This window comes from Stigmatopora argus, chromosome 17 (genome assembly GCF_051989625.1).
Source record: "Stigmatopora argus isolate UIUO_Sarg chromosome 17, RoL_Sarg_1.0, whole genome shotgun sequence".
NCBI lineage: Eukaryota > Metazoa > Chordata > Actinopteri > Syngnathiformes > Syngnathidae > Stigmatopora > Stigmatopora argus.
This window is the reverse complement of record NC_135403.1, coordinates 5,870,881-5,896,529: the sequence shown is the minus strand read 5'-3', so window position 1 is coordinate 5,896,529 and position 25,649 is coordinate 5,870,881. Positions and strand designations below refer to the sequence as shown.

Below are 25,649 nucleotides of genomic sequence, written 5' to 3'. Positions count from 1 at the left end.
ACAACCATTTTTCACAATAATCTGCCTGTGTCTGTCTGTCTGGTTTTGTTCGGAGACTTTGACTCACATGATTGTCAAACTGGGCAGGCATGTTTGCCAAAGAAAGAGAATGAATTTGTAGTTTTAAGTGGTTGGTTGGTCAGGAAATGGCCAAAGATGATAGTAGTATTTTTCGGATTATAAGTCACACCAGAGTATAAACTGCAGTAGCCAAAAAATGCACAATGAAAGGGGAAAAAAAAAAATATATATATATATATATTTATATATATATATATATATACATATTTATATATATATATATATATATATTTATATATATATATTTATATATATTTATATATATATATATATATATTTATATATATATATATATATATATTTATATATATATATATATATATATATATATATATATATATATTTATATATATATATATATATATATATATTTATATATATATATTTATAGGGGGGAATTTTGCTTGGTAAAATCCCAAACAAAGAACAGAAAACTCATTTAAGGCAAGGCCTTTAAAACAAAACAAAATTAATGTTAAAAATAAGAATAGAAAAGTCCACCCACTGGCAAAGTTACAATTATCAACACAGGCCTACAGCACCCTTTTGCACTTTAGTGTAAAGATAACATGTTAAAGGATATAATAATGTGTTAATAATTTCACACAAGTCGCCCCTGAGTATAAGTTGCACCCCAGCCAAACTATAAAAAGAACTACAACTTATAGTTTGGAAAATACGGAGTATACCCGAGTAAATCACAAAAGTACTTTTTTTATAGCAGGTGTCATCAGCATGGGAACCAACTGGTCCCCATTCAGTGAATTTGTTTCTTTTTTGTGTAATTGATTGATACTTAAGAAATGGCCTCAGAATTGTTAAAAATATGATAGGTTGCTACTAGCGTTACATAAAATTTAATGAGATGTCCAGTTATACTTTGTGTCAACATATAGTATGTTTATGGATAATTTGAAACCATCTTTTAGTTTGAAATTCTCCTTGTTACTCTCAGAAAGAAGACCCCAAGACAGGGGAGGTGTCTAATGTGCCTGTTGAAATGATGCACGTTTATCAGGAGTTCAGTGAGCTTTCAGAAAAGTACAAGATCATGAAATTCAAGGCCAAGGTACCCCTCCACAGCAAAATGTTGATTTTTTTTTTTTTTTAGTTTTTCTTCCCCTCCAACTGTCACTCTTGTTTTGAATACAGAAAGTGGAGAAGAACTATGCCTTTGAAATTCCAGACGTGCCCGCGCAAAGTGAATACCTGGAAGTCCGCTATTCGGTAAGTAAATCCAAGTGCTGTTGGTAGATTTTTCATTTTTTGTAACTATCTGGCGACAACATAATTTGTGTTTTTGAAGGCCGAGTTTCCTGCTTTGCGGCATGACCTTAAGGGGGCAACATTTTCCCACATATTTGGAACCAACACTTCCAGCTTGGAACATTTCCTCCTCAGTCGTAAGATTAAAGGCCCATGCTGGTTAGAGATCAAAACACCACGTAAGAGCAGAATTTAAAAAAAGTGGTTCACCAAATTTCAAATCAATAAACGGACTATCTCGGTGTTTGTATTTGAAAGAGCTGCTGAGTCATCCAATCAGCTGGTGCAAAGTAGAGGCTCTGGCGCCAAGGAGTGACCTGATCACTGTGGTTAAAGACTTGGCGCCGCCACCTGTCACTGTCATGTCCATCAGCCTCAAAACCGTCCAGCATCCCAAAACCCATCACAATGAGGTCAGTGCTGAGTTATTGTTTTACATTGAAACATATTAGGCTCCTATACTATTGTGTGCTCTAAATATTTATTTTTCTCTCGTGCAGATAGTGTCCCTAGCAGCACTTGTCCACTCTAACTTTCATATGGATAAAGCGCCTCCTCAACCGCCCTATCAGACTCATTTTTGTGGTGAGCTCCTGCTAGCAATTCTTTAATTCATCACACACAGCCAAGATGGTAATGAGTGCTCATCAAATCTCTTATCTTTTAGTGGTTACTAAACCTACTGACTGTATCTTCCCATATGACTTCAATGACGCATTGAGAAAAAAGGTGAGTTGACACAGAAGTGTGGTTTGATATTCCTGGGCAAAGTTTAGATTACACAAAAATATGGTTTTATAGTAACCAGAAAAACTAGGTAGGATACGGTACTTGGTCGTTTGGTTGCCGGTCTTTTGGTCGCCCGGAAGGTTATTGATAATTACCATTTAAATCGTTGCTCAAATTCCCTAAATACAAACTGTGAATTATTATTTAGTCATACTCAATGCCCTATTAATTATTAGGCTAAAGAAAAGCTCCAAATTTCCCGGACTTTTATTGTTTTTTGTTGGAGAACTTGTTAAGACCCTGACTGGCGTAGCTTCTTAAAGGGACAACTCATGTACATACAAACTGTTATACAATCACACGTCCGCCCAGAGAAACTGCTCAGGGCCATTGTTGGCTTTTATTGATGTGTAGACCGTGTTGTTTTACCTTGTTTTGTCGCTGGTCTTTTGGTCGCCGGTCTTTTGGTCGCCCGTTGTTTGGGCCCGGCGACCAAAAGACCCACGACCAAACGACCGCACATGGTAGGGTACGTTGTGTTGTAATTTTGAATGGAAATTAAGACACAGTACACTGAGAAAATTTAGACTAGCATAGGCTGGATTGGATAACTTTATTCATCCCGTATTCGGGAAATTTCGGTGTCACAGTAGCAAGAGGGTGAGGATGCAGAAATAGGAAGGCATTTTAGACATAAATAGATAGGTAATAAGTAAGTTAATAAATAAATACATGAATAAATATATAAATAAATAAGCGTGTTGCTGAAATATATATAAGTATACAGCAGTTTGGAATTGGATTCAAAAACAACATTTCGCTTGTTTGGCAAATCTGCTAACTTTATGTACACTAATGAGATTAGTTACAAGAACAATGACAATCTCTGTGAATCTGCCTTACAAGATATTGTGAATGTTGACATGATGTTTTGGAAAAAAGTACTAAAGAGGCTCTTCTTTTCTAGAAAGCTAAAGTGGAGATAGCCTCGTCAGAAAGAACTCTACTTGGCTTCTTTCTGGCCAAGATGCATAAAATTGACCCTGATGTTCTTGTGGTAAGCATTTCCTAGAGTTTTATTTTTCCCCCCTTTAGGTTTAATTGCTTGAACAAAACATAAAACCTTTGCCTGTATTTTTAAGGGTCATGACATTTTTGGCTTTGACCTTGAAGTGTTACTGCAGCGACTAAACTTCTGCAAAGTTCCGCACTGGTCCAAGATTGGACGCCTCAGAAGGGCTAACATGCCCAAACTAGGGGTAAGGTTGATAATTCCAACAGACTTTTTGTGTTATGACCAACCAGTGTTAAGTAAAGAGTTATAGTTATTGTTACTTATTTGAAAAAGAATGAAATTGCTTTACTAGTTACTCAGTTTTGAATGTAACTATGTTACTTATGTAAGAAATATAGTTTAAAATAATTTAAACCATTTTTCTTACATAGGACAATAATCTTCAGTTGAATAAAAGCCAATCGTCATATTGTCTCACATCCATTCAAAAGTACAGAAAGACGTTTCATTTGGATCATGTAACTAACACGGGTAATACTTGAACAATAACTATTATAGGTTGAAAAATGTAAAAAAATACATTAAAAGTTACTGCTAAAAGGTAGGTGCATTATGTAATGTAACGCATGTAATGGCGTTAATACCAACACTGGTTATTACTAACTGCGCTTTGATTGCAGGGCCGTAGTGCCTTTGCAGAGAAGATAGCCACCTGTGGTCGCCTTGTGTGTGACACGGAGATCTCCGCCAAGGAGCTGATTCGCTGCAAGAGTTACCATTTGACTGAGTTGGCTGCGCAGGTGCTGAAGGTGGAGCGAGCTACCATCCCACAAGAGAGCATCAGAAATCTTTACAGGTGTCCTTCATGTTCTTAAATCTGCTATGTGCTACTGCAGTGTTGCCCTTAGCCACAGTTCTCTAGAAAAGTATTTTTTTAAGTATTATTATTTCCATAAATACACAAGTTACAGATTCAGACTTGTGTATTGAATTTGTACCACTTTAAAATATTCTCCATTTCACCATACTAGTGATTCGCCCCATCTGCTTTACCTGTTGGAGCTTACATGGACTGATGCCAAGCTGATCCTTCAAATGATGTGTGAGCTGAACGTGCTGCCACTGGCCTTGCAGATCACCAACATTGCTGGCAATGTCATGGTAACGCATGAAATCACTCTGATCACTGTCAAGGGATATTTTTCTAGTCTTGTCTTTCCTCCGATTTCGCAGATAATGTAGAGCAGATATTGTCGTGCTAATCGAAAAACCTCGAAGTAGGACCAACCCTATCTTTCTACATTACTTTCATGTTTTCGCATCTATACAATATCAAGAAGTGTATATTTTAAATGTTACACAGTTATGCATATGTAAATACTGTAATGTATTAATATTTAAATATAATCTATATACATTAAATGTGTAAATACTTTGTGCTGTACTCACAATGATAATAGCTCTCCTCTGCTTGATTTGAATCCCCCCAAAAAGATTATGAGAGACCTGTGCAGTATGATGAAGGTCATAGAGTAAAGATAACATGTGAAAGGATAGAATAATGTGTTAATAATTTCACACAAGTCGCCCCTGAGTATAAGTTGCACCCCCAGCCAAACTATAAAAAGAACTACAACTTATAGTTTGGAAAATACGGAGTATACCCGAATAAATCACAAAAATACTTTTTTTGTAGCAGGTGTCGTCATCACCATGGGAACCAACTGGTCCCCATTCAGTTAATTTGTTTATATTTTGTGTAATTGATTGATACTCAAGAAATGGACTCAGAATTGTTAAAAATATGATAGGTTGCTACAAGCATTATATAAAATTTAATGAGATGCACCTTCCGTTCTTTACATCCTGTGTCCAGGTTATATTTAAATATAATCTATATACAATTGATGTGTAAATACTTTGTGCTGTACTCACAATGATAATAGCTCTCCTGCTTGATTTGAATTCCCCCAAAAAGATGATGAGAGACCTGTGCAGTATGATGAAGGTCATGTGATGATGAAAATGAAATTTTACTATGCAGGTTATTGAGAGCTTTATTATAAGTGAGATAATGCCTCTTCGTCAGATTTGATTTTACGGCACGAAAGGAATATGGCGATGAGGAGTTGTGACTGCTATTTCCTTTTTTTTTGTAAAAATTTGTTTTTTACAAGGATATGCACTTGCCCTCACTCCTCGATTTCCTAATTTCAACAAGATTCTCATCAGTTTATGAACATTTGTGTTAGGATACTTATGAAAAATATAGTGATAGACTGAAGCCACAGAGTGGCGACGGATGACAGTATACCTGAATAATCTACCTAAACCTCTCCTTCTTAGTCTCGTACTCTAATGGGCGGTCGGGCTGAGAGAAATGAGTTCCTGTTGCTTCACGCCTTCCATGACAAAAACTACATCGTCCCTGACAAACCATCCTTTAAGAAAATACCAATGGCCATGGTAATAAAACTCAAGTTTTCTATTACAGTTTGTTTTTCTAGCCCACGCATAAAACCTTAACCCTTCTTTTCATATGCCCAACCAGGAAGGAGATGAAGAGGTGGACACTGGGAAAGGGACACGTAAGAAGAAAGCCGCCTATGCTGGAGGATTGGTGCTGGATCCTAAAGTTGGTGCGTGTAGTTAAGATAACAGTCTTGTCTTTGCTCCTGATATTGGGGTACTATAATATCCTCGTTGCGGTTTGCAGGTTTCTATGACAAATTTGTGCTGCTGCTCGACTTCAACAGCCTGTATCCATCCATCATACAAGAGTTTAACATCTGCTTCACCACTGTGCAGAGGGGAGTTTCCAGCAAGCAAAAGAAGAGTCAGGCATGTGGTTGTGTCTCTGATTTATATTTAACGTTAATTCCAACATACGTCTAAGATGACGTGCTGTTTTGATGGCAACAGGAATATGATCTTGATGAGGTCCCAGAGATTCCAGATTGTGATCTGGAAATGGGAATTTTGCCCAAGGAGATCAGGAAGCTAGTCGAACGTCGCAAACAGGTTAAACAACTGATGAAACAACATGACATCAACACTGACCATTATATGCAGGTTATTAAACGCAAAATCAAACACTATTTTATAAAATGACCAAGTGGTTAACAAAGTTAAATTTTGTTTACTTTTCTCTCCCAGTATGACATCCGTCAGAAGGCGTTAAAGCTCACGGCTAACAGCATGTATGGCTGTTTAGGGTTCAGCTACAGTCGCTTCTATGCCAAGCCTCTAGCCGCCTTGGTCACACACAAAGGCAGGGAGGTAAGTTCAGCAAGAATCTAATTAATTGGACACTTGTTAACACAGAATATGATCTAAAATGCTTATACATTTTCCTCAACATGTAGATCAATGTGTCAAAGTGGCGGCCCGGGGGCCAAATCTGGCCCGCCGCATCATTTTGTGTGGCCCGGGAAAGTAAATGTTAAAATGTAGAGTATAGATTTATATTACATTCCTGATTTCCCCCTTTTAAATCAATAATTGTAATTTCTTAATCATTTTTTTTCTGTGTTTTTAGTTCAAAAATCATTTTGTAAAATCCCCCCCCCCCAAAAAAGCTAAAATAAAATTGTTTTAGATCTATAAAAAACTGAATATTCAGTGATTTTAATCCATTTATAAAAAAATCTAAATAGTATATCTAAAATGGTCCGGCCCACGTGAAATCAAGTTGATGTTAAAGCGGCCTGCGAGTCTGACACTCTTGATGTAGATACTCGTGTGGTCTTGCAGCTGTCAGTTCCAAAATTGATTTTCAGTGATATTTATCCTGTCTCAACATCAAACTAAATCAATCATTTAACTTAATTATCTCTGTGAATGTAGATTTATTGAGACAGGCCAGGCTTCTGTTAAATGTTACTTTTGCAAGTAAAATAATACTTAGTGCAGGTTACAAATCTTGTTTTCCACAAGAGGGCAATGCTAGACCATATTCTTTATTAACCACTCCTGGACGGCCCTCTTACACTGCTCTGTAACTTGTGGCTAAGACAAATTCCTCAAATAAATATAAAATAGTCTTTACTGATTTAACGAAATTAGTGTCATAAACCGTTGGCGCTAAATCCAGATGCGAAAAAAATCTCATTGAATCTGATGCAATAACTTCTTTCAACACACTAATGGAACAACATGGGTGTTCACATGCTCAATAAATAGGTGCGAAGTGATGACTTGCATGACATAAACAGCTAAATGTGGTCTAGTAATTGAACACCACATGCGCGCACACATTGACTCACACTTTGACTGAGATTTAACGGTGTACGTCCTCTTGGGAGGGAGACGTTGGTCGCTGCCCTGAGGGAGTTGTTCATTAAGATCTCATTACACACATTGTCTACAGTCAAGGGTGTAACCTGCCACTTGACTGATCTCATCTGTGATCCTAATGATGCTAAGCGTACATAAAATGACGAAAGGAAATTTTTGCTGACTAAAATATACCGTTTTATATGAGAGAAATTGTAAAATTCTACGATTTTCAGGCAATTTTAAGGGTACGGCTTATATGCGGAGGTGGCTTATATGCGAGAAAATAGGGAGGAATCCTCTACAAAGCCCATTTTATGCCACAATAGCAATATGCCACGATATAATGTATTTTTCCCCATTATTTGATAAAATAGATACAACACACTTTGACAGTTTCCCCCCTGATTTTGTTTTTAAAAGCCAAAAAACTTGTGCTATATATAAAGGTGGGCTTGCATACATATATTTTGCAAAAAGAAAATAAAAATGTCGAATTAAATAAGAAGCATGAAAAAACTAAAAAAATCTGACATTTTCAGTCATAATGAAAGCAACTAAAATATTTTCAAAAGTGCAATTTAAAGTCTCCGCAGCACTGCCAGACATTGCATTAAAAGTTCTCAAAAGTGGCAGGGATATAAAAAAATATTATGAATAATTAGTTTTGTCTCCTGTAATTTTGCAGCACGTGTGTGCAATAAATCAACGGTAAACAACTGTAGTGCAATAACTAATCTTTTTATTGAGATGGTTGTTATCTGTAGTGAATTCATAATTCATTCATTTTCATTGTTATTCATTTCTTTTGTGCACCATGAGTGTATATGGTCTTTTCACAAATCCAAACCATCCCAATTTAGAAACAAAGAGACCACTATAACTATGCTTCTTCCTTCACTGCATGCCTTAATGGTATCACAAGAATCAAGAATCCTGTGGTAGAAAACCTGGTTTGAAACAAAGATCATGGGTCCTGTAGGAAGACAAAGACTCAAAGCACCCATCCAAAAGCATGCAGTATTGTTGAAAATTAAAAAAAAGGAAAAAAAGAACGATCTTAAATCTCCAGGAACGATTATTGACTGACTTTTGGCTTATTTAAATTGTCTCGACATATTGCGGTAAGTGAAACAGAAGGTAAATGAATGAGAAAGTTTTAATCAAGAGGTTCCCAGCTGGACTCATCTTGTTTAACATTCTGGAAAAAAAAGTTGTTTAATAGTGAAGAAAAATGTTGATTTAAGTCAATATTTCCAAGAAGTAGCATCGCCTGGGACATCCGACTTGGCTATTTCAATGGCCACGTCGTTAACAATCATCGTCAATTGAATAGTCGTCTAAATACAGTCTTGAAGAGATGAGATGGTTATGAACTGTTCATGCCTGAAAAATCTGTTTAGCCATTTTCCGCACTTTTTCATTGCAATTGTGGTCGCGTTACTGCAGTCACCGCTAGCTGAAAAACATTAGAAAATCACAGTGGCAAGGGAGGTAGAATTGTTTAGGCTGACACGGTTACATTTCGCTAAAGCCAAAATGTGAACCCCTCGCTAACAGTGTCTGCTATTGTTCCAGCCTACCACCACGTCTAAACATATGTCATGTTTGTCATTGAAATGTAACAGTGTGTAATATAAGTAAGATGAACTATTCGCCCCACATTCATTTGATTGTAGCTTTCTTCTGATTAAAAAGTTGATTTTTCTCCCAGTTAAGACACAATGGTCGGCATGGCTCAAACTGTTAGCTTGCGGTTAGCTCTGGCTTTGCATGGGTATAACTGATGTCACACTCCTAAAATAACAGCGTCTGAGAGCTGTCATATTATTTGTTTAACGATTATTTTCTCTGTTATCATAGTTCTGGGAAATGTGGGATTTGCATATTTAAATTGTTAAACTTTGCTGTTTATATCCAACTTTGACCCTCCCTTAAATGTATGTATACAGTGAAACTTATATAAAGCAAAATTACAGCAGCAGACAATAAATCTGCTAGAAAGATTGCAAATTGAGGTAAAGATGTCATAGATGGCTGCTTTATTCTGTCAGAGGTATTTTGAACTTGTCTGAGGTTTAAAGACTCAAAAGACATTACATTAAGATTCTATTTTGATCAGTTTAATCAAAGTTTATATTTGCAGCAACAGAATTTTGGGCTAGACCTCTGTTTGACCAAACTGAAGTTGATTTGATTGATTTTTCTTGGAGCCCAGACATCAAATAGCCGTCAGCCAAGCACTTCTCAGTAGTTTCCGACTACAGCGAGACAGAAAAGCCAGCTGGCATTTATAGGCGGCATGCTGATGTATTTGTGGCTGTTGCCGTTAGCACCTCCGCCCCGGTTTTAATCGTCACATTTGCACTCTACTTTGGTATCGTGATTTAGGAGGCTTTTATTTTTCCAATTGTAACACATAAGCGTCCCTGTCTAAGTGCAAATAACATCCTCCCTCCTCTCACGTGTTACGTTTTGGAGGGGAATGCATTTATTAATTGGCTCTTGTCTTTCCCACTGATTCTAAAATGAGGCCTAATTTGGTGGTACAAGTCAAGAAAAAGATTACAGTGATCAATTGGGATGGGAAGTAAAGCTTTTGGCCACCCTTGTTTGTGCTAAGTCTCACTTTTTTCACGTGTTTCTCACGTTTGTTTGATTTTATTATGCATTTATACATTTTAAGGTGTGTTCACATCCATGTGTGTATATGCAGGTTTAATGTTTGTGTCTGCACAAGTGCTACTGGCCGAACTCTGCCCTTTGTCGGCAGACCATTTGTTGTGGACCAACTCTGTCCTGGTATGTGTGGGTATTAAGGAGAAAGAGGAGGTGGGGGCGGTGGTATTAAGAGGAAGGTGAAGGTTTAGAATTACACGGCTGTGGGTTTGTCGCAGATTGATGTCCGTCTCAACCCTTCGGCACTATTTTAGGTCCTTTTGTGCGTTCGCCAGAGAAGTGTCGGCCACCGCGGAAGAGTTATATGAAACACGGACAACAAGCGGTTATAATTGGCTGCTAAATGCATTTGTCACACCAGGAAGACATTTATTGTCCAACGAGCACTGACTGATCCATGAAGTCATCTTTGAAACATGTACATAGAAGACAAAATTATACAGTGTATATATATATTTAATTGGGGGGGAAAACGATCCGGTCTAAATTCTGCTATATAGAAGAATTGTGGATCTTTCAGTTTGTGTGTTAATTTTCTGTTGTGGTGTTAATGTTGGTATATGCTGGAAATTGAGTGTCTGCGAACATTTAAGGGCACTAGAAAACTAAGCACTTGAGGATGAAAATAGAAGCCAGTTTATTATGGGTTAGCTTTCGGCTACTGATTATAAAAAGTAACTGTCGTCCTAATCAAGTGATGTAGACAACGTAGCCCGCTGGAAGCCGCTGATTGTTTTGGAATGCATATTGGTTTGACCTTTGACATTTTGCCAGCAAATCTGACAACCGTCAGCAGGTGGGGGTCTGTCAGGTGCTGGATCACTCCCTAAAAGCCGTGTAATTGAGTCTCTGTCCTTGTGTTTAAAAACAGACTGACAAGAGCTCGTAGCTGACATTATTGGATGGCATGCACAGCGAGGGATAGAAGCGAGCTTGGGTAACAGAGGCGATGGTGTCGAGAGGTCAGAGTGTCGGGAAGGTTAAACCCACCCCGTGTGAATGTGTGTGGTTGTAATCAAGTCAATGTAAATACTACTGCCCCTGATGTTCTTCCTTCAGGTTTTGAATCATTCCTCTTGTCTCCCGAATCACAAATCATTTGCTCGAATTAGACACTGGAATCCCACAACTATCCGATCATGTGTCGTCTCAGTGTGTGTATGTCTGCGTTAGTGAGTCTATGAGTAAATGGTGTTGACCCTGTTCCTACAGGCACTATTTCTCGGATTCAAAGGCTTGTCTTTTTTTAAAAATTATATTTGTGCATATTAGAGAAGGCTACCGCAGGTGTGTGTCTTTGTGAATATTTGCGTGGAGATGTGTTTCCATGGTCCTCTCGATGTGGCTTTAGCCCGGACTTAACAAATAGTCACATGATAACCTCGCTGCTATTTTGACCCCTTTAGCATGCTGTGGTGGCTTACGTTAAAGTAAGAAAAGATTTCCACATCTGAGCTGTCACAGTAACATTTGGTAATGAGGCCAAGTGTGATACAACACTAATTGATTGGATTGTACATTAGAGTGTATTGATTTGGCGTCTCAAGGTTTCCCATGTAATATGTACCACATAAAAATCTGGTAATGAGAGAATGGCAAAAATATTTTAAATGGCTGAACAAAATTCATTAAGTAAATTAGACAAGTAAAATACCCTATACAGACTAAGTGAAATGAGAAACTGTACTTTGCCTAACGATGTTGTTTAGTGGTAAAACTGGAGGATTTTTTATTCAACAAGGGTTGCCAACACCATTATTAGTTGCCACCTTACTGTTGTGGAAGGTTTTTAGTGTCCCAATGATCGTAGGAGCTATTTTGTCTGGGGTTTGTGCCTCTTAGGGCCACCCATGGCAAACATGTTCTAGCTGAGGGACCAGACTAAGAACAGCTCGAATGACATGTGATGGGCTCCCTCTGAAGATAGACTTTGTGGTGGAACATGATGGCGAAGACCTGGTGGCCCGGCCTGCACCCATAGGGCCTGGCAGGGCACAGGCCGAAGAGGTGACATGGGTTCCCCTTCCCATGGGCTCACCACCTGTAGGAGGGGCTACTCAATTAGGGTGCGAAGACAGCTGAGTGGCAGCCAAAGGAGGGGATCATGGCGGTCCGATCTCTGGTTGCCTCGAGGGATGGGGAATATCACCTTTCTGCGAGGGAAGGGCCTGAATAATTGCGTGAGTTGGGGAAGTTCTGACCACATATAGTTGGGCTCACCTCAATGCACAGAGCGTTCTGGTACCACTCTTCTTGAAAGAGGTTGGACACGCTCCCACCCTAGAGTGGTTGAAAAGGAGGGGCATACATATTCCCACCTGACTTGGGTTGGGAGATGAGATTCGCACTGAGTTCCTGAGGGCTCTGGATATAGTCTTGGCCGACACATCTCTGCAACATCTCAGGGACATGAAGGATGATCCTCTGGATTGGCAAACTGGGGTGGCTGTCCACATTTTTAAGAAAGGGGACAGAGGGAGTCCTTCAACTAACGAGGGTTAATACTCCTCGGCATCCCTGATAAGGTTTATTCAGGGGTAGTGAAGAAGAAGGTCCATTAGGAAGTTGAACCTCAAATTCTGGAGTGTGGTTTTCATTCTGGCTATGGGATAGTGTTTTCTACTGCCCTACAACCTCAGTAGGGTAGTCTAGGGGGCATTGCCATCCCCAACCACTCTACATATATTTTATGGACTTGGTAAAGGCGTTCGACCGTGTGACTCCCTTGCATCTCTGATTTTTGCAGATGATGTGGTTCTGTTTCCTTCATCAGCCCACATTCTTAAACTTTTGGAGTGGTCAGTAACTGTGAAGCAGTGCCGAAAGGCTAAGCGCTCTATTTTCTAGTCACTCTGCATTTCCAATCTCAACTGTGGCCAAGAGCTGTGGGCCAGGTCCGAAAGAACAAGATCCCGGACTTCCGTTTTGGGCTGTGTTAAGGAGGATCAGCTCGTTATTGATTTCAGCATAAACATCAAAATAAGGCTTTGTGAGCTGTTTTAAACAGATTTACATATTCACGATTTTGGCATATGCGTGATGGTACTCGGTACCTAACCCCCACGAAATACGGGGGTCTTTTGTATGGCGATCCCCTGTGTTTTGTGGAGATTGGTTTAGTCTTAGTATTCCACCAACACATTGCTAATCAAAATACCATTCTGTGAGTCCGAGTGGCACATTCAGCATTCTTTCAAAAAAGGGGTTTGTCTCCCCTTGAACTGGCACAAGTAAAATAGAAGTTTAGACATGAAACATCACTTATTTGGTCAGAGACAAACAACAGACTTTGCTCATGTCAGCAGCAACGTAGTAACACTGGAATGTGTCCTTTCCATCTGTTAGTGTGCCGTATTTTCTAATTGAGTTGGACTGCAGGCACTTTGTTGTCTTTCTGGAGGTATTTACATTGAATGGGAGCATTTGCTATTCCAGCCTGTGCCATTAAATCAGACAGGGCATTGTGCCAAACTGATCCATCTAGCATTAGACATGAGAAGAAGGGGTTTGGCATCTTCCTGGACAGGTGTGTGAAGCCTGTATATTTTGCATTCATACATTATCAGCAAAGTCAGTACATTTCTAGGGAAAGAATCAATTAAAAACAATTGCTGTTGTCCCAGTCACCTTTTACAAGAGCCATCAGTCAGTCAGTGTAGTTTAACATGCTTGCCATCATGTGCTGATCTTGATTGGCATGCAAATGAATACATAACAGGAGATCGGCTTGATTCATTTTCTCTTTTTGTGAATCCACTTTTAACCTAACCAAGGTATATTTACCACTTTAATTAACTAGAGTTTATAGAGGGAAATGGTTGTGAAACCTTGCAGACAATGTGACAGCCAAAATTCATAGGTGGGAAGGAGCAAGTAGTCGTGCTGTAAGTTTGCCAGAGTTTTTCTTAACAGCTTGTCATGAAAAAAAATAACTGAATAATTATCTGACTAGCATTCACAAGTGAGGGCAGATATTCGTCCTTTGGTTGGGATCTTGCAGATGATTTGTGGTACAGCACTACATTTCCAACTAATGTGTTTTTAATACGGAAATGAAAATGCACATTTTTAACCTTTAAAGATGCAATGTTTCATACCCTTGTAATCGGTCTGCTTGTGAGTGATAATTTATAGTTTGTATCTGTGTGTGCGTGAGTGAGGAGTTCTCACTCTGCCAGTTGTACAAATTCCAGCGTCATGGTCAAAGGACTTGTCTTACACACAGCCCCATTCCTCTGAGCGGCCTACGCTCTTAGAAGTGACCGCATATGGAAAACGTGTCTAAATGAGTCCACATATTATTGACATCAACAAATTCCAATTTTGCTTTGTCTCATGGCGTTGTTACCCTGACTTTCCCATCCTGTGCCTATTTACCACTACAGAAACCTTTTCTTCAATCTACCTGCTGATTCTTGGATGCAGAACATGCTATTATTTTTGGTCTTTGGTCATCGATATATTTAATATATTGAACTGGCTATGCTGCGCCATGCATAGTTGGGAGTGCACATTAGGAAACTGTTGCTTTGAGCTTCATCCATATCAAGAGGTCTTGATTAATGTCCAAGCCTGAAGCGTAATTGTCATTTATTATGAGTTACATGACAAAAAGTCCGATTCATGGGGGATCAGTGTTCAATCATCGAATCATTTAGTCTTATCTGTATCATGACACCAAATTCCACTCAAAGGGCAACTAACCCGGACATGCTATTTGTTTCAACTCACATGAATGAGCACCATGTGCACCGTACGTAAGTGGCTCCTTGCCCTGTTTAACTAAGCCAGTGACAGCCAACACAGTTGAGTCTCTTGATCATAAAACAAGGTCTTAAGGGCTGCCTCTTTGAGCTCATTTAGATGATTAAATTCTGCAATCTGTTCCGTTGCAACAGAACATTTAAGGAGCATCTTATTTCCTCATACTATCCCATGGCAGTGTTTTTTACAGCCATTGCTTTTTCTGCTGCTCAGAGCTGAAACTTATTATTTTTCAAGGTACATTGTTTCTTATTGCGCGTCATTTGTAATTGCTCCTTCCTGTCACCACAGTTGAGCCCTACTTGAAAGAGTTAGTAATTGTAAGTTTTATATAATTATATTGAAAATTAATTCTGTTTCCTCTAAAAGGGACCCACACTTTTAGAGTGCCTTTTGACACCCTAATCATCATTCATTTATCTTCCGTACGCTCACATTCACACCGCCACCGAGTGCGAATGAAACCCATACTGCCCCCACCGAAGTGATGCGGAAGACCCACCGCACCATTGGGTGGGCTCTAATCATCATTTACCTACAAATGACGCAGCACCATGAGCCACGTGGGACTCAGTATCTTGCGCAAGGATACTTAGACAAGGTCATCAGGGCGGGGAACCAAACCCACAACCCCTGGGTTGGTAAATGCCTACCACTCAGCCACGGTTACCCCAATTATATAATCCCAATATTACAGATTATATGTCCCCACATCTGAGTGTGTTTTTGCAAAGCCCCCCTGCCCTGGAGGTGGGAACTAGTCTTGCCAAAAATGTGGCCAAAAGAAAACTGAGTATTTGTAGGCATAGGAAACGTGCTACACAAAATAGTATCCCTTTTCCAGTTTGTCAAAAGTAAAGGTTATTGATCAAACATACTTTACAATGTTTGTATTAATTGAAACTTGTCTAGCTTGTCAACAAGTCTTTTATTTGATTCGGTTAGTCAAATAAATTGATGTTTATTTCTATTATACGGAAGTTTTAAATGTGGTTTGGATCTATATCTCCTAATAAAGGTCTATGGACAGCTATCTCCATTTTTTTCTGTAGCAGTCATTGATTTGTCTAGTCAGCAAAAAGCTTTCTAACCAGGTGTGTTTCCATCAGTTTGCTTGTTGAGACCTTGACCTTATTTGAGCAATACAAGAAACTGTTGAGTGAATTACTCGCACTCACCACTGTACCCTGGCATGTATCACCCCATTAAATATGCTTAAGTCCTACGTTGGTTTTGGAGCCCCTTACTCTGAAATAGCCCACGGTTTCGTCCCCATACGCCATTCGCTCTGTTATTGTGTGTTTGCAAATGCTGCTGGAGTCAATTGAGGTGCAGATTGCCTGTGACAGATCACGGCATCACGCCATGTTCTGTCCGGCCTGCTGACACCCTCCCCTCTCAGGTTAAAGACCCGCACCTGTTAGGATCACTTTGCTCCTTTGGAGAAAAAAAACTGCGCACACACACACACATAGACACTTAAGTCTTTGTCCGTCAGTCACTCCTTGGGTGATTAAGGCCATTATGAGTCATTAAAAAGACGTGAGTGTGCGTGTGTCTGCCCACCGTGGATGTGTGTGGGTTGAAAAGATGGCTGTCACAGCACGCGCTTGTAATTGCCCTCTTAGCCAATTATCCCCCGTTTAAAAGAAAATCACCTGCTCTGCTTTCGTGTCCACAGAGGCATGCACTCACACACAGATTGGCAGTAAATAACACAGGAAATGGTTTTAATTATATACAGTGTTTCCCTCTTGTTTTAATTGTGAGGGTAACTAATTTTGTTCTAATTTGTTTTGTTTCCATCTCTTCTCATTCAGATTCTGATGCACACTAAGGATCTGGTACAAAAGGTTGGTATATCTCATGGATTTATTTCATGCCACTTTAAATGTTGAATAAGTACTGTAAAATGTTTTATGAATTAGCTTATGAAGTTATAAATCAAAAGATTAGGAACCTCTTTGAGATTTAAGATGTAAGCAGTTTCAATGCTTCCATATTTAACATTGAAAACTTAAAATAATGCAACAGTGTTGAATTTGGCGTTTAAATGTGTAGTAGTTCTATAAATCATCATGATATAAGAGGATTTCTAATATTTCAGATTTAATTATATTTTAATTTAGATTGAATATCCATTGTGTTTAATGGGTGTATTTTTTGTGTGTACCGAATTTTCACGACTATAAGGCGCACTTAAAAGTCTTAAAGTTTCTCCAAAAATAGACAGGGCGCCTTATAATCCAGTGTGTTTAAATATGGGGAAAAAAAATTAAAATGTGTCATTCATTGAGGGTGCGCCTTATAATGTGGTGATCCTTATAATGCGGTGCGCCTTATAATGCGGTGCGCCTTATAATGTGGTGCGCCTTATAATGCAGTGCACCTTGTAGTCGTGAAAATATGGTAATTCTTTTCATTAATTCCTCTTCTGCTCAGATGAACCTTGAGGTAATCTATGGAGATACTGACTCCATCATGATAAACACCAACAGCCAGTTGTTGGAAGAGGTCTTCAAGCTAGGCAATAAGGTACTTGTATAGCATTAAACAAAATCACAATCCCTTTCTAATGTTTTGGTGCTGTATTTAGTAATTCATCCTTTGCCCACACAGGTAAAAGGAGAAGTAAACAAGCTGTACAAACTTCTAGAGATCGACATCGATGGAGTGTTTAAGTCACTTTTACTGCTGAAGAAAAAGAAATATGCAGCTCTGGTGGTGGAACACCATGGTGATGGGCGCTACAGCGTTAAGCAGGAACTCAAAGGATTGGACATAGTTCGACGAGATTGGTGTGACCTGGCCAAGGAATGTGGCAAGTACGTTTAAGTGAATTAAAAACGTCAAAATAAATCTAGATTAGTGTTGCTCATATAAGAGATCCATGTACTCCGGACTTTCCTTTTCTCTTGCAGCTATGTGATTGGTCAGATCCTCTCAGACCAAAGCCGTGACATCATTGTGGAGAACATACAGAAACACCTTGTGGAGATGGGAGAGAAGGTAGCAAGTGGGTCAATACCGCTTCAACAGTATGAGATAAACAAGGTATTGGGCATTTGTATTTATACCATAGTTTTGTTATTGACTTATTTATACTTTATTTCAACCTCCATCTTTTTCTACCCCATTAGGCACTGACCAAGGATCCTCAAGACTACCCAGATAAGAAAAGTCTGCCCCATGTTCATGTGGCGCTATGGATTAATTCTCAGGGTGGACGCAAAGTCAAAGCTGGTGACACTATTGCTTATATCATCTGCAAGGTGTGTTCATTCTCATTAGACATTAAATCATCTTGTTCATTGCACAGTAGGGTTGGTACACTTTTGTAAATAAGTGTGGCGCTTATGTCCCTTTTTATTCTATGGCATGTATACTTCAATGCTTCCAAATTTCTCCCCAATTTTCAAGAATCAAATGCTCACAATCTCTGTCCTTGTTCGCCCCAAAGGGGTTTGATTTGGTTGAAGCCAAGGCTCTGTGTGGCCGAGCCATATTCTTTCATTTCAAACCCATCCAATCAGACTTTACTGCCCTTTAGACATCTTGTAGGGGGGATAAAATGGCCTTTTCTCAAATGGGAACTACCGCTGATTGATTGGTAAATTGAAAAAGAGGTGTGGCCTGATAGTTTTCCATAAAACATTAAGGTCATTCAGACTGTACTTTTAGGAAGTCATAGTATACTCGGAGTTATGAGAACAAACATTATACAGACGCTCCCCTACTTACGAACGAGTTAGGTTCCGAGCGATTGTTCGTAAGTTGCTCAGTGCTATATTTTGTATTATAATTTATGTTTAAGGCCTATATAAGTATATTGAAGGTTTATATAAGTGCATTTGTATGTTTAAGGCTTGTATAAGTAACACACACTGGTTTGTACTGAAAAAAAACATTTAATAAAATGGAGAGAATACATACAGTACTGTATACATACATTAGAGAGAGAGATTTACTAGAAACTGGCCGAAAGAAGCTATTTAATGACGATTGCGGTTTTCTTTTTTTCATCATAAATGATGCGGTAGTACTGTATGGCATCATTCAATTGATTTGCAAACTTTGTGCAACGTTCAATATTTGGGTCCTGCTGCTCGATCTTTATGTTTATAAATGGTACTGACGGTCGAACGATTCAAGTTGTATTCGCGTGCAACGCTCACCACTTTATCACGTGCATCAAGTTTCGTTATTATTGCCACTCATTCAAAATGAAATGGCTTGCCTCTTCCTTGCACCTCCCTCAATAGAAGCCTTTCGCTTTTCACCAAGCATATTGAATAATGGATGCACGAGATATTTAATGATCCAAATGAAAAAGGTTCTTTGCGCACTGGAGATACGTTCACGCACTTCCGCATTGCAACGAACTGGGCAGAGGAAGGTAGATGCTGGGTGAGCTGAGCTCTCACAGCGCCGGGCGTCGGTATTAGCGGCGGAAAGAAGCACTACTCGGAAAAAGGCGCGCAATACAAAATTGAACTTACGAACATTTTTCGACATAAACGCAATTTGCAGACGTTCGTATGTACCGTTGTTCGTAACTCGAATGCTCGTAAGTAGGGGAGCGTCTGTACCTCCATGAGTGTAAAGAGCAGAAAGCACTTGGAGTTGAAATATTCAGCTCACATCATTTTCTGACCTTCACCTGCAGGATGGGTCCACGTTGGCAGCCAGTCAAAGAGCCTACGCGTTGGAGCAACTCCAAAAACAAGATGGTCTCAGTCTGGATATACAGTACTATCTGGTCCAGCAGATTCATCCTGTGGTGTCTCGTATATGTGAACCTATCGAGGGCATTGATGGTGTGCTCATAGCTACGTGGCTGGGTAAAATACTTACATGATAATAATGTTAGAATATTTCTGATGCTTATCCCAAAACATTTGTGTGTGAAAGTATTAATCACACGCTGTTTAATTCAGGTCTGGACCCCAGTCAATTTCGGTCTCATCAGCTACACCAAAGAGAGGAGGAGGAGGGTAGCTCTCTGGGTGGGCCCATCCAACTGACCGATGAAGAACGCTACAAAGACTGCGAGACGTTCAAGTTTACCTGTCCTCAGTGTAGAAAGGAAAACGTTTATGACAGCGTATTTGATGTAGCTGTAAGTTATCTTTCTTTACTCTTTGCCTGTCCTTCCTTTATTATAGGGTAAAAAAAATCACATTTACTTTAACAGATCATTGCTCAAGGGCTGTAAAGAAGAGCCAATTTAAAATCACTATTTTTTAATTTTTAGAAAGTTCCTCCCATGAAAAAATAATCTCAAATAGATCTTAACCAGCTGGATATGTTAAATACTTCCGTGGTGGATATATAGAACAATCCATCTGACCTATACCAGGTGAGAATGGCAAAATTAGCGACATGCGCAAAGTATTTGAAGAACGCCCAGTTCTAGTAAAGAGGACATAAATACTTTTAAAAATGTTGCAGTTGGAAACAATTGAATAATGAGAACACTAGAGCCAAACAATAATACAAAACTCAATAAACGCCTAGCCACAAAATAGGGTGAGATATTGTTTTAAGTAGTGGCACACTCTTTTAAGTGCTTAAAAGCAGCTTTCAGTGTGATACTTGGACCAGCCACTTGGCATGAACAACACCTAAAGGATCTGGAGGATGCATTCAATCCATAAATGCCAAACAGATGGTCAAGAGCATGCAGAGATATGTGGCTAATAAAAACAAACTGTTGAAAACATTTCTTAAAATAGCTTGTATCAATTGCAGAGTGCAGGACCATTTCAGTATTCTTAGGCTAACTTGTACCCTACATACCGTATAGTTTCACTTACTTAGCTGCAGTTTAGCCTGCTGAGCAAACGCAAGTTGCCCTGTTTGTACAGCTTGAGTATACAAAGAGTGTTAGATTGAAAGGCTAAGGACATGATTAGTTTTTAATCATTAGTGAGGCGTTGGACTGTAGGAATTGAGTCTTAAGCAGATGAGTCAAAAGATGGTCATTCATGGTGCAGTCACCCTCTATATTGTGTCTCTGCCTTTATTTTTAGACAGCTGCCTGGCTCTGATACGCACTTTGTTTTCATTGGCATAGTTTAGACACCACAACTTGAAAAGCCTCTCCTTAACCCCTACTGCTCTGTAGATACATACAGCATGCGCAAATTTTGTCCCATTTGTCAGACCAAGGTTATGTGCGCGCTATCAGCTTGTAATGTGGAGTAGGGCACACAGCCTTTTCTTGTCTTAAAGGCTCTAATAAACCTGACAATCCCCCCTTTTCTTTGCTGGCTCAAACAACCTGCATCAAATCAAGGCTGTTTAACCATATTTGGAGTATACACAAGTCAAAAATGCTCGGGAGGGCGGTGAAAAAACTGGAAACCTACCATCTTCTTCCACATTGTAAATAAACTAATAGACAAGTTAGTTGGTTGCATGTATAAGACTTAATTAGGTGTAATATATCTGTCTTCTTGTATTTTCCTCACTTTGTGAGTCACAGATAACATTGTAAGTTAATTAGGGTGGCGAATATAGTCTAACTACTCAGTGAGAGGGGAGGACAGATGGGCCTTGACACAGAGCCAGGGATGCTAGGAGGAGGCGGTGACAGCTGATGGAGGACAGACAGGGGAGGAGAGTTGTTTGATGAAGGTGGCAGGAGAACCGAGTGAAAGCTGGATAGGGCCGCAGGGATTTCCCCCGAGTTCACTTTTAGCGGTGCGGCCAGTTAAATCAACACGCACATTATCATACCGAGGATGAATAACAGTCAGCGGACGTAGTCCACTGTTTAAAAATGCTGAAGGGTGCTAACGTGTGCTTTTAAAGGCAGAAGGAGGGTTTGGGTGTCAAAGATATGTTCTTTGGGTCATGCTGTAAGCCCAACACACAAGATTAATTGCAACTTCTTTGAAAGCCTGACACTGAAAAGAGTGTTTCATAGTTTTATTTAATTGCTCGGTCATTATAGAGCTGGCAAGTAAAGTAAGGAGGTGCATAATTTTGTTTGGGGGTGGATGTCTGTTATTGGAATGAAGCAAGTGAGTTAAAAAGTAGCAGGGAAGGAGGTCATGTAGGGAAGAGAAGGAATGAAATGCAAAGATGGATAGACTTTATTCATTGAACTGCAGTTAGGGGAGTCAGACATTTGACATAAAGGCATAAAAAAGTCTTTGTTTCTACTTCAAGTACTGATGTAGGCCAAGTGGGGGGTGTCACCTGCCTGCACGTGCCTTTGAGCAAATGTCTTTGCTCCTGACATTATGTCACTTTAATTGAGTTTAGATTTTAAATGGGTGTTTTACACTGTTCTATTTTGTCTAATTGTTTTGGATTATTCACGATGGAAGTTTTGATTTTTTTCTTTCCCAATTGGGGGTCTCATAATGGGTTCTTTTTTTGTCCACTGTAGACCTACAAAAAAAGAAATAGCGTATGTGTGTGTAGAAGGGAGAGGGTAACAAGAATGGACTGATGTGGATATCATTTTCTCTACACAATCGCAACGTATTTGAGACGGTTGACCTCGTTAATGACCACCATGTTCATTTGTGGAATATATACTAATACTATATGAGACCGCTCCTAAATCTGCGCTAACAAGGATAATTTCGTGACCGGACGTTTGGTCGACCGGACGTTTGGCAGAATGGACGTTTGGTCGCCGGGTTCGCTCGCTGTCAAATTATGACAGAGAGTTTACTGTTGATGTTTTAATATTAGATATTTAAATATTAAACTCTCTCTCTCTCATGGTTATAATTTTGAGAGCTGGTTTCAACAGTAACAACCCAACGACCAAACGTCCGTTCGACCAAACGTCCGTTCGACCAAACGTCCGTTCGACCAAACGTCCGTTCGACCAAACGTCCGTTCGACCAAACGTCCGGTCGACCAAACGTCCGGTCGACCAAACGTCCGGTCGACCAAACGTCCGGTCGACCAAACGTCCGGTCGACCAAACGTCCGGTCGACCAAACGTCCGGTCGACCAAACGTCCGGTCGACCAAACGTCCGGTCGACCAAACGTCCGGTCGACCAAACGTCCGGTCGACCAAACGTCCGGTCGACCAAACGTCCGGTCGACCAAACGTCCGGTCGACCAAACGTCCGGTCGACCAAACGTCCGGTCGACCAAACGTCTTTTGACGAAACGTCCGAGTACTGGATAATTGTAGTACAATATCTGTGTTAATGTGCAAAAAGATGTTCAATCACAACAGCAAATCTATGCAAAGGTTTCTGATTGCCTCTAACCGAAAAGCAAAGAATGCTTTCATTAATGCGGATGCAGATTACTAACAACCAACAATGGGAATGTCACCAGCATTAACTTTTAACAGGTATGTGACAGCCACGGAATGTTTTTATTCTCTTGCTTAGAGCAGTGATTGATTTCTATGCAGCCAGTGATTCAATAATGTGCATAGTGCGTTATTGAGTGGAGCAAAAGATGACAATGAGCGTCAACGTCGCTCTTCACTTTTCAAGTTACTGGTTTTAACAATGATTTGTCTGAGTCATTATAGTTGAGAGAACTCTGATATATGATTAATGAAATGAAATTAATTGTCCGTATTCTGATAGTCATGCAAGTCTTCCCAAGCTACATTACAGCCTGCATTAAATGAAAATGCTTTTTCGTTTTTGTCTTTCTATTTTAGTGTGCGTCTTAATTGTCACCCAATGTTATCTTTTAGGAGTCAAAATTGGAACCAAGCTTTTTGAGATGCTGCCACCAGCCTTGTGGTGGCCGGCCTATCGACTATGCTGTCAACATCAGCAACAAACTGCTCCTTGACATCCGACGCCACATAAAGAAATACTACTCTGTGAGTATTTCTGCTTACAGTCCAGTCCAGTACACTTATGTAGTCTCCAATGATAAATCACTGCAATGCCTGTAACACCTACTGTCTGCAGGGACTCAAAATCCATTTAGGTTTCAACTTGCTTGGCGCGCACATCGCTGCAAGCCACTTTTATCTCCAAAGATGCCGCTGATTTAAATATGCAATGTTGTTTTCCCCATATAGGGGCCTCATTTTCTTAAAAAGATGTGCATGCATTTCTTCAAAAGAGGCCTTAAAATATTCCTCATGTGAGAAAATTGAACCCATGCAGTAATGGTAAGGCATGCAATCAAAAAATATATCGGACAGAAGATGAAGCAAACCCCAGCGGGGGCACTGCGTTGACATTTTCCACCAAAGAGCACATTATGCTTGCAAAAATAACAGCACCCGGCACATTTGTTTGGCTCATGATCCATGAGAATACTCAAATGCCAATTTTTACTTCTGAATGCCAAGTTTGTCCCTTTTATTAGCAGTAGACTGTCATTTTAACAGGAAATTTGTAACAGATCATTTCAAATATAATTAATAATGTATGTTTACAATCATGAGGCAAATGCAAATCTGCTGGTGGTGTAAGTGTTGGTCTATCTTATACTCACTCACTGACTATAGTATTTGTATGGCTACAGTGGTACCTCAAGATACGAGCTTAATTCGTTCCGGGACTGAGCTCGTATGTCGATTTACTCGTAACTCAAATGAACGTTTCCCATAGGAATGAACTAAATTCAAATTAATTTGTTCCAACCCTCTGAAAAAACACCAAAAACAGGATATTGGATTGGAAAAACATTTTTATTTGTTCTAATTCGCCATCTATTAACAAAGTAACAAATAATTAGTGATTTAATAGTACTAAAATGTGTTTAATAATATTAAAATTAGATGGATTTCGCAGAGGGGAGAGAGGCGGACAGAGGGGGAGGACTTTTTGCACGGCAACGCGCTCGGTACATAACATAGACAAATTTAAATGAACTTGGATTACGATGCAGACACACTCAAAAATAAATTTAATCTAACCTTACACTAAATTTAATTCTAATTTTGTTTAAAATTTGATACCTTTCTTCTGCCCCGCCTCCACCCTGACTTTCAGATGCAACCTATCGAGGGTTGTTTGCTTTTGTATTCCCTTCAAAATATTCCGAAAATGATGCACACAAATGTCCTCCCAATAGGATAATACACGACCACTTGCCAACGAGAAGTAGTCTCGTAATAGCGATCGCTCCGCCAATGGGAGCTAACGGGTTAACGGGGAAAAAAAACCCTGAAAAAAATGCAACGCTCTGCCCAGTGCTCGTAGAGACATTACACGAGGGAGTTGCGACCAGAGACATTACACGAGGGAGTTGCGGGGAGAGAGACATGATGTTCTTATGAGCAGTCTCTTGTGCCCGCTGTATGCTGGTATATCAAAATTGTCTCGTATCTCAAGATAAATATTTGCCCGAAATTTTATTTGTATCTCAAATTGCTCGTCGGGGCACTTGTATGTCAAGGTACCACTGTACATAGTATTTGTGTAGCATCTAAAACCCCTGTACAGAGTGCAGTGGTACTTTTGCCCAACTTCCGTGCCGTAGTTTGGGTTTGACTCCCATTTGGTGGGAGTGTGATTGCGAGTGCCAATGGTCATCCATTTCTATGTGTGCCCCACGACTTACTGGTGAACAGTTTAAAGAGCTGCCAACCTCTGTCGACCCCATTTCAGGAGTACCCTTGTCCCATTTCCGGAGTTTATCCGGAGTGAATGCGATTCATGCAAAACCGATATGCGCTGGAGTCGGACAAGACGAATCATTCGTCAGAACTTGTAACTCGGATGATTCACAATGCACTCTTGTTCCCGAATTCTTCCGCTTTACAGTGCAGTTGAATCAAGATGGCGGAAGCCGAAGCGATGGTGTGCATTTAAATTGGAAATTTGATACTTTTCTGAAATGGTTGCTTCAAAAAAAAATTAAGTTACATTTTTGGAGGATTTACAG

The 25,649-nt window shown here is 39.7% G+C and overlaps 1 protein-coding gene across 1 annotated transcript in view; it reads left to right on the top strand.

Annotated features, from left to right (window-relative positions):
- pola1 (polymerase (DNA directed), alpha 1) overlaps positions 1–25,649 on the top strand; it is a 56,249-nt gene that overhangs the window by 4,861 nt on the left and 25,739 nt on the right. The window contains exons 12-34 of the mRNA XM_077624830.1: positions 1,037–1,150; positions 1,234–1,308; positions 1,388–1,526; positions 1,606–1,760; positions 1,848–1,932; positions 2,015–2,076; positions 3,044–3,133; positions 3,219–3,335; positions 3,772–3,947; positions 4,123–4,252; positions 5,438–5,557; positions 5,643–5,730; positions 5,808–5,932; positions 6,014–6,163; positions 6,248–6,370; positions 16,630–16,662; positions 17,252–17,344; positions 17,429–17,634; positions 17,731–17,863; positions 17,950–18,081; positions 19,476–19,650; positions 19,747–19,928; positions 23,497–23,628. Coding sequence (XP_077480956.1) covers positions 1,037–1,150; positions 1,234–1,308; positions 1,388–1,526; positions 1,606–1,760; positions 1,848–1,932; positions 2,015–2,076; positions 3,044–3,133; positions 3,219–3,335; positions 3,772–3,947; positions 4,123–4,252; positions 5,438–5,557; positions 5,643–5,730; positions 5,808–5,932; positions 6,014–6,163; positions 6,248–6,370; positions 16,630–16,662; positions 17,252–17,344; positions 17,429–17,634; positions 17,731–17,863; positions 17,950–18,081; positions 19,476–19,650; positions 19,747–19,928; positions 23,497–23,628 — 2,835 coding nt within the window. The remainder of the gene's footprint in view (positions 1–1,036; positions 1,151–1,233; positions 1,309–1,387; positions 1,527–1,605; positions 1,761–1,847; positions 1,933–2,014; positions 2,077–3,043; positions 3,134–3,218; positions 3,336–3,771; positions 3,948–4,122; positions 4,253–5,437; positions 5,558–5,642; positions 5,731–5,807; positions 5,933–6,013; positions 6,164–6,247; positions 6,371–16,629; positions 16,663–17,251; positions 17,345–17,428; positions 17,635–17,730; positions 17,864–17,949; positions 18,082–19,475; positions 19,651–19,746; positions 19,929–23,496; positions 23,629–25,649) is intronic.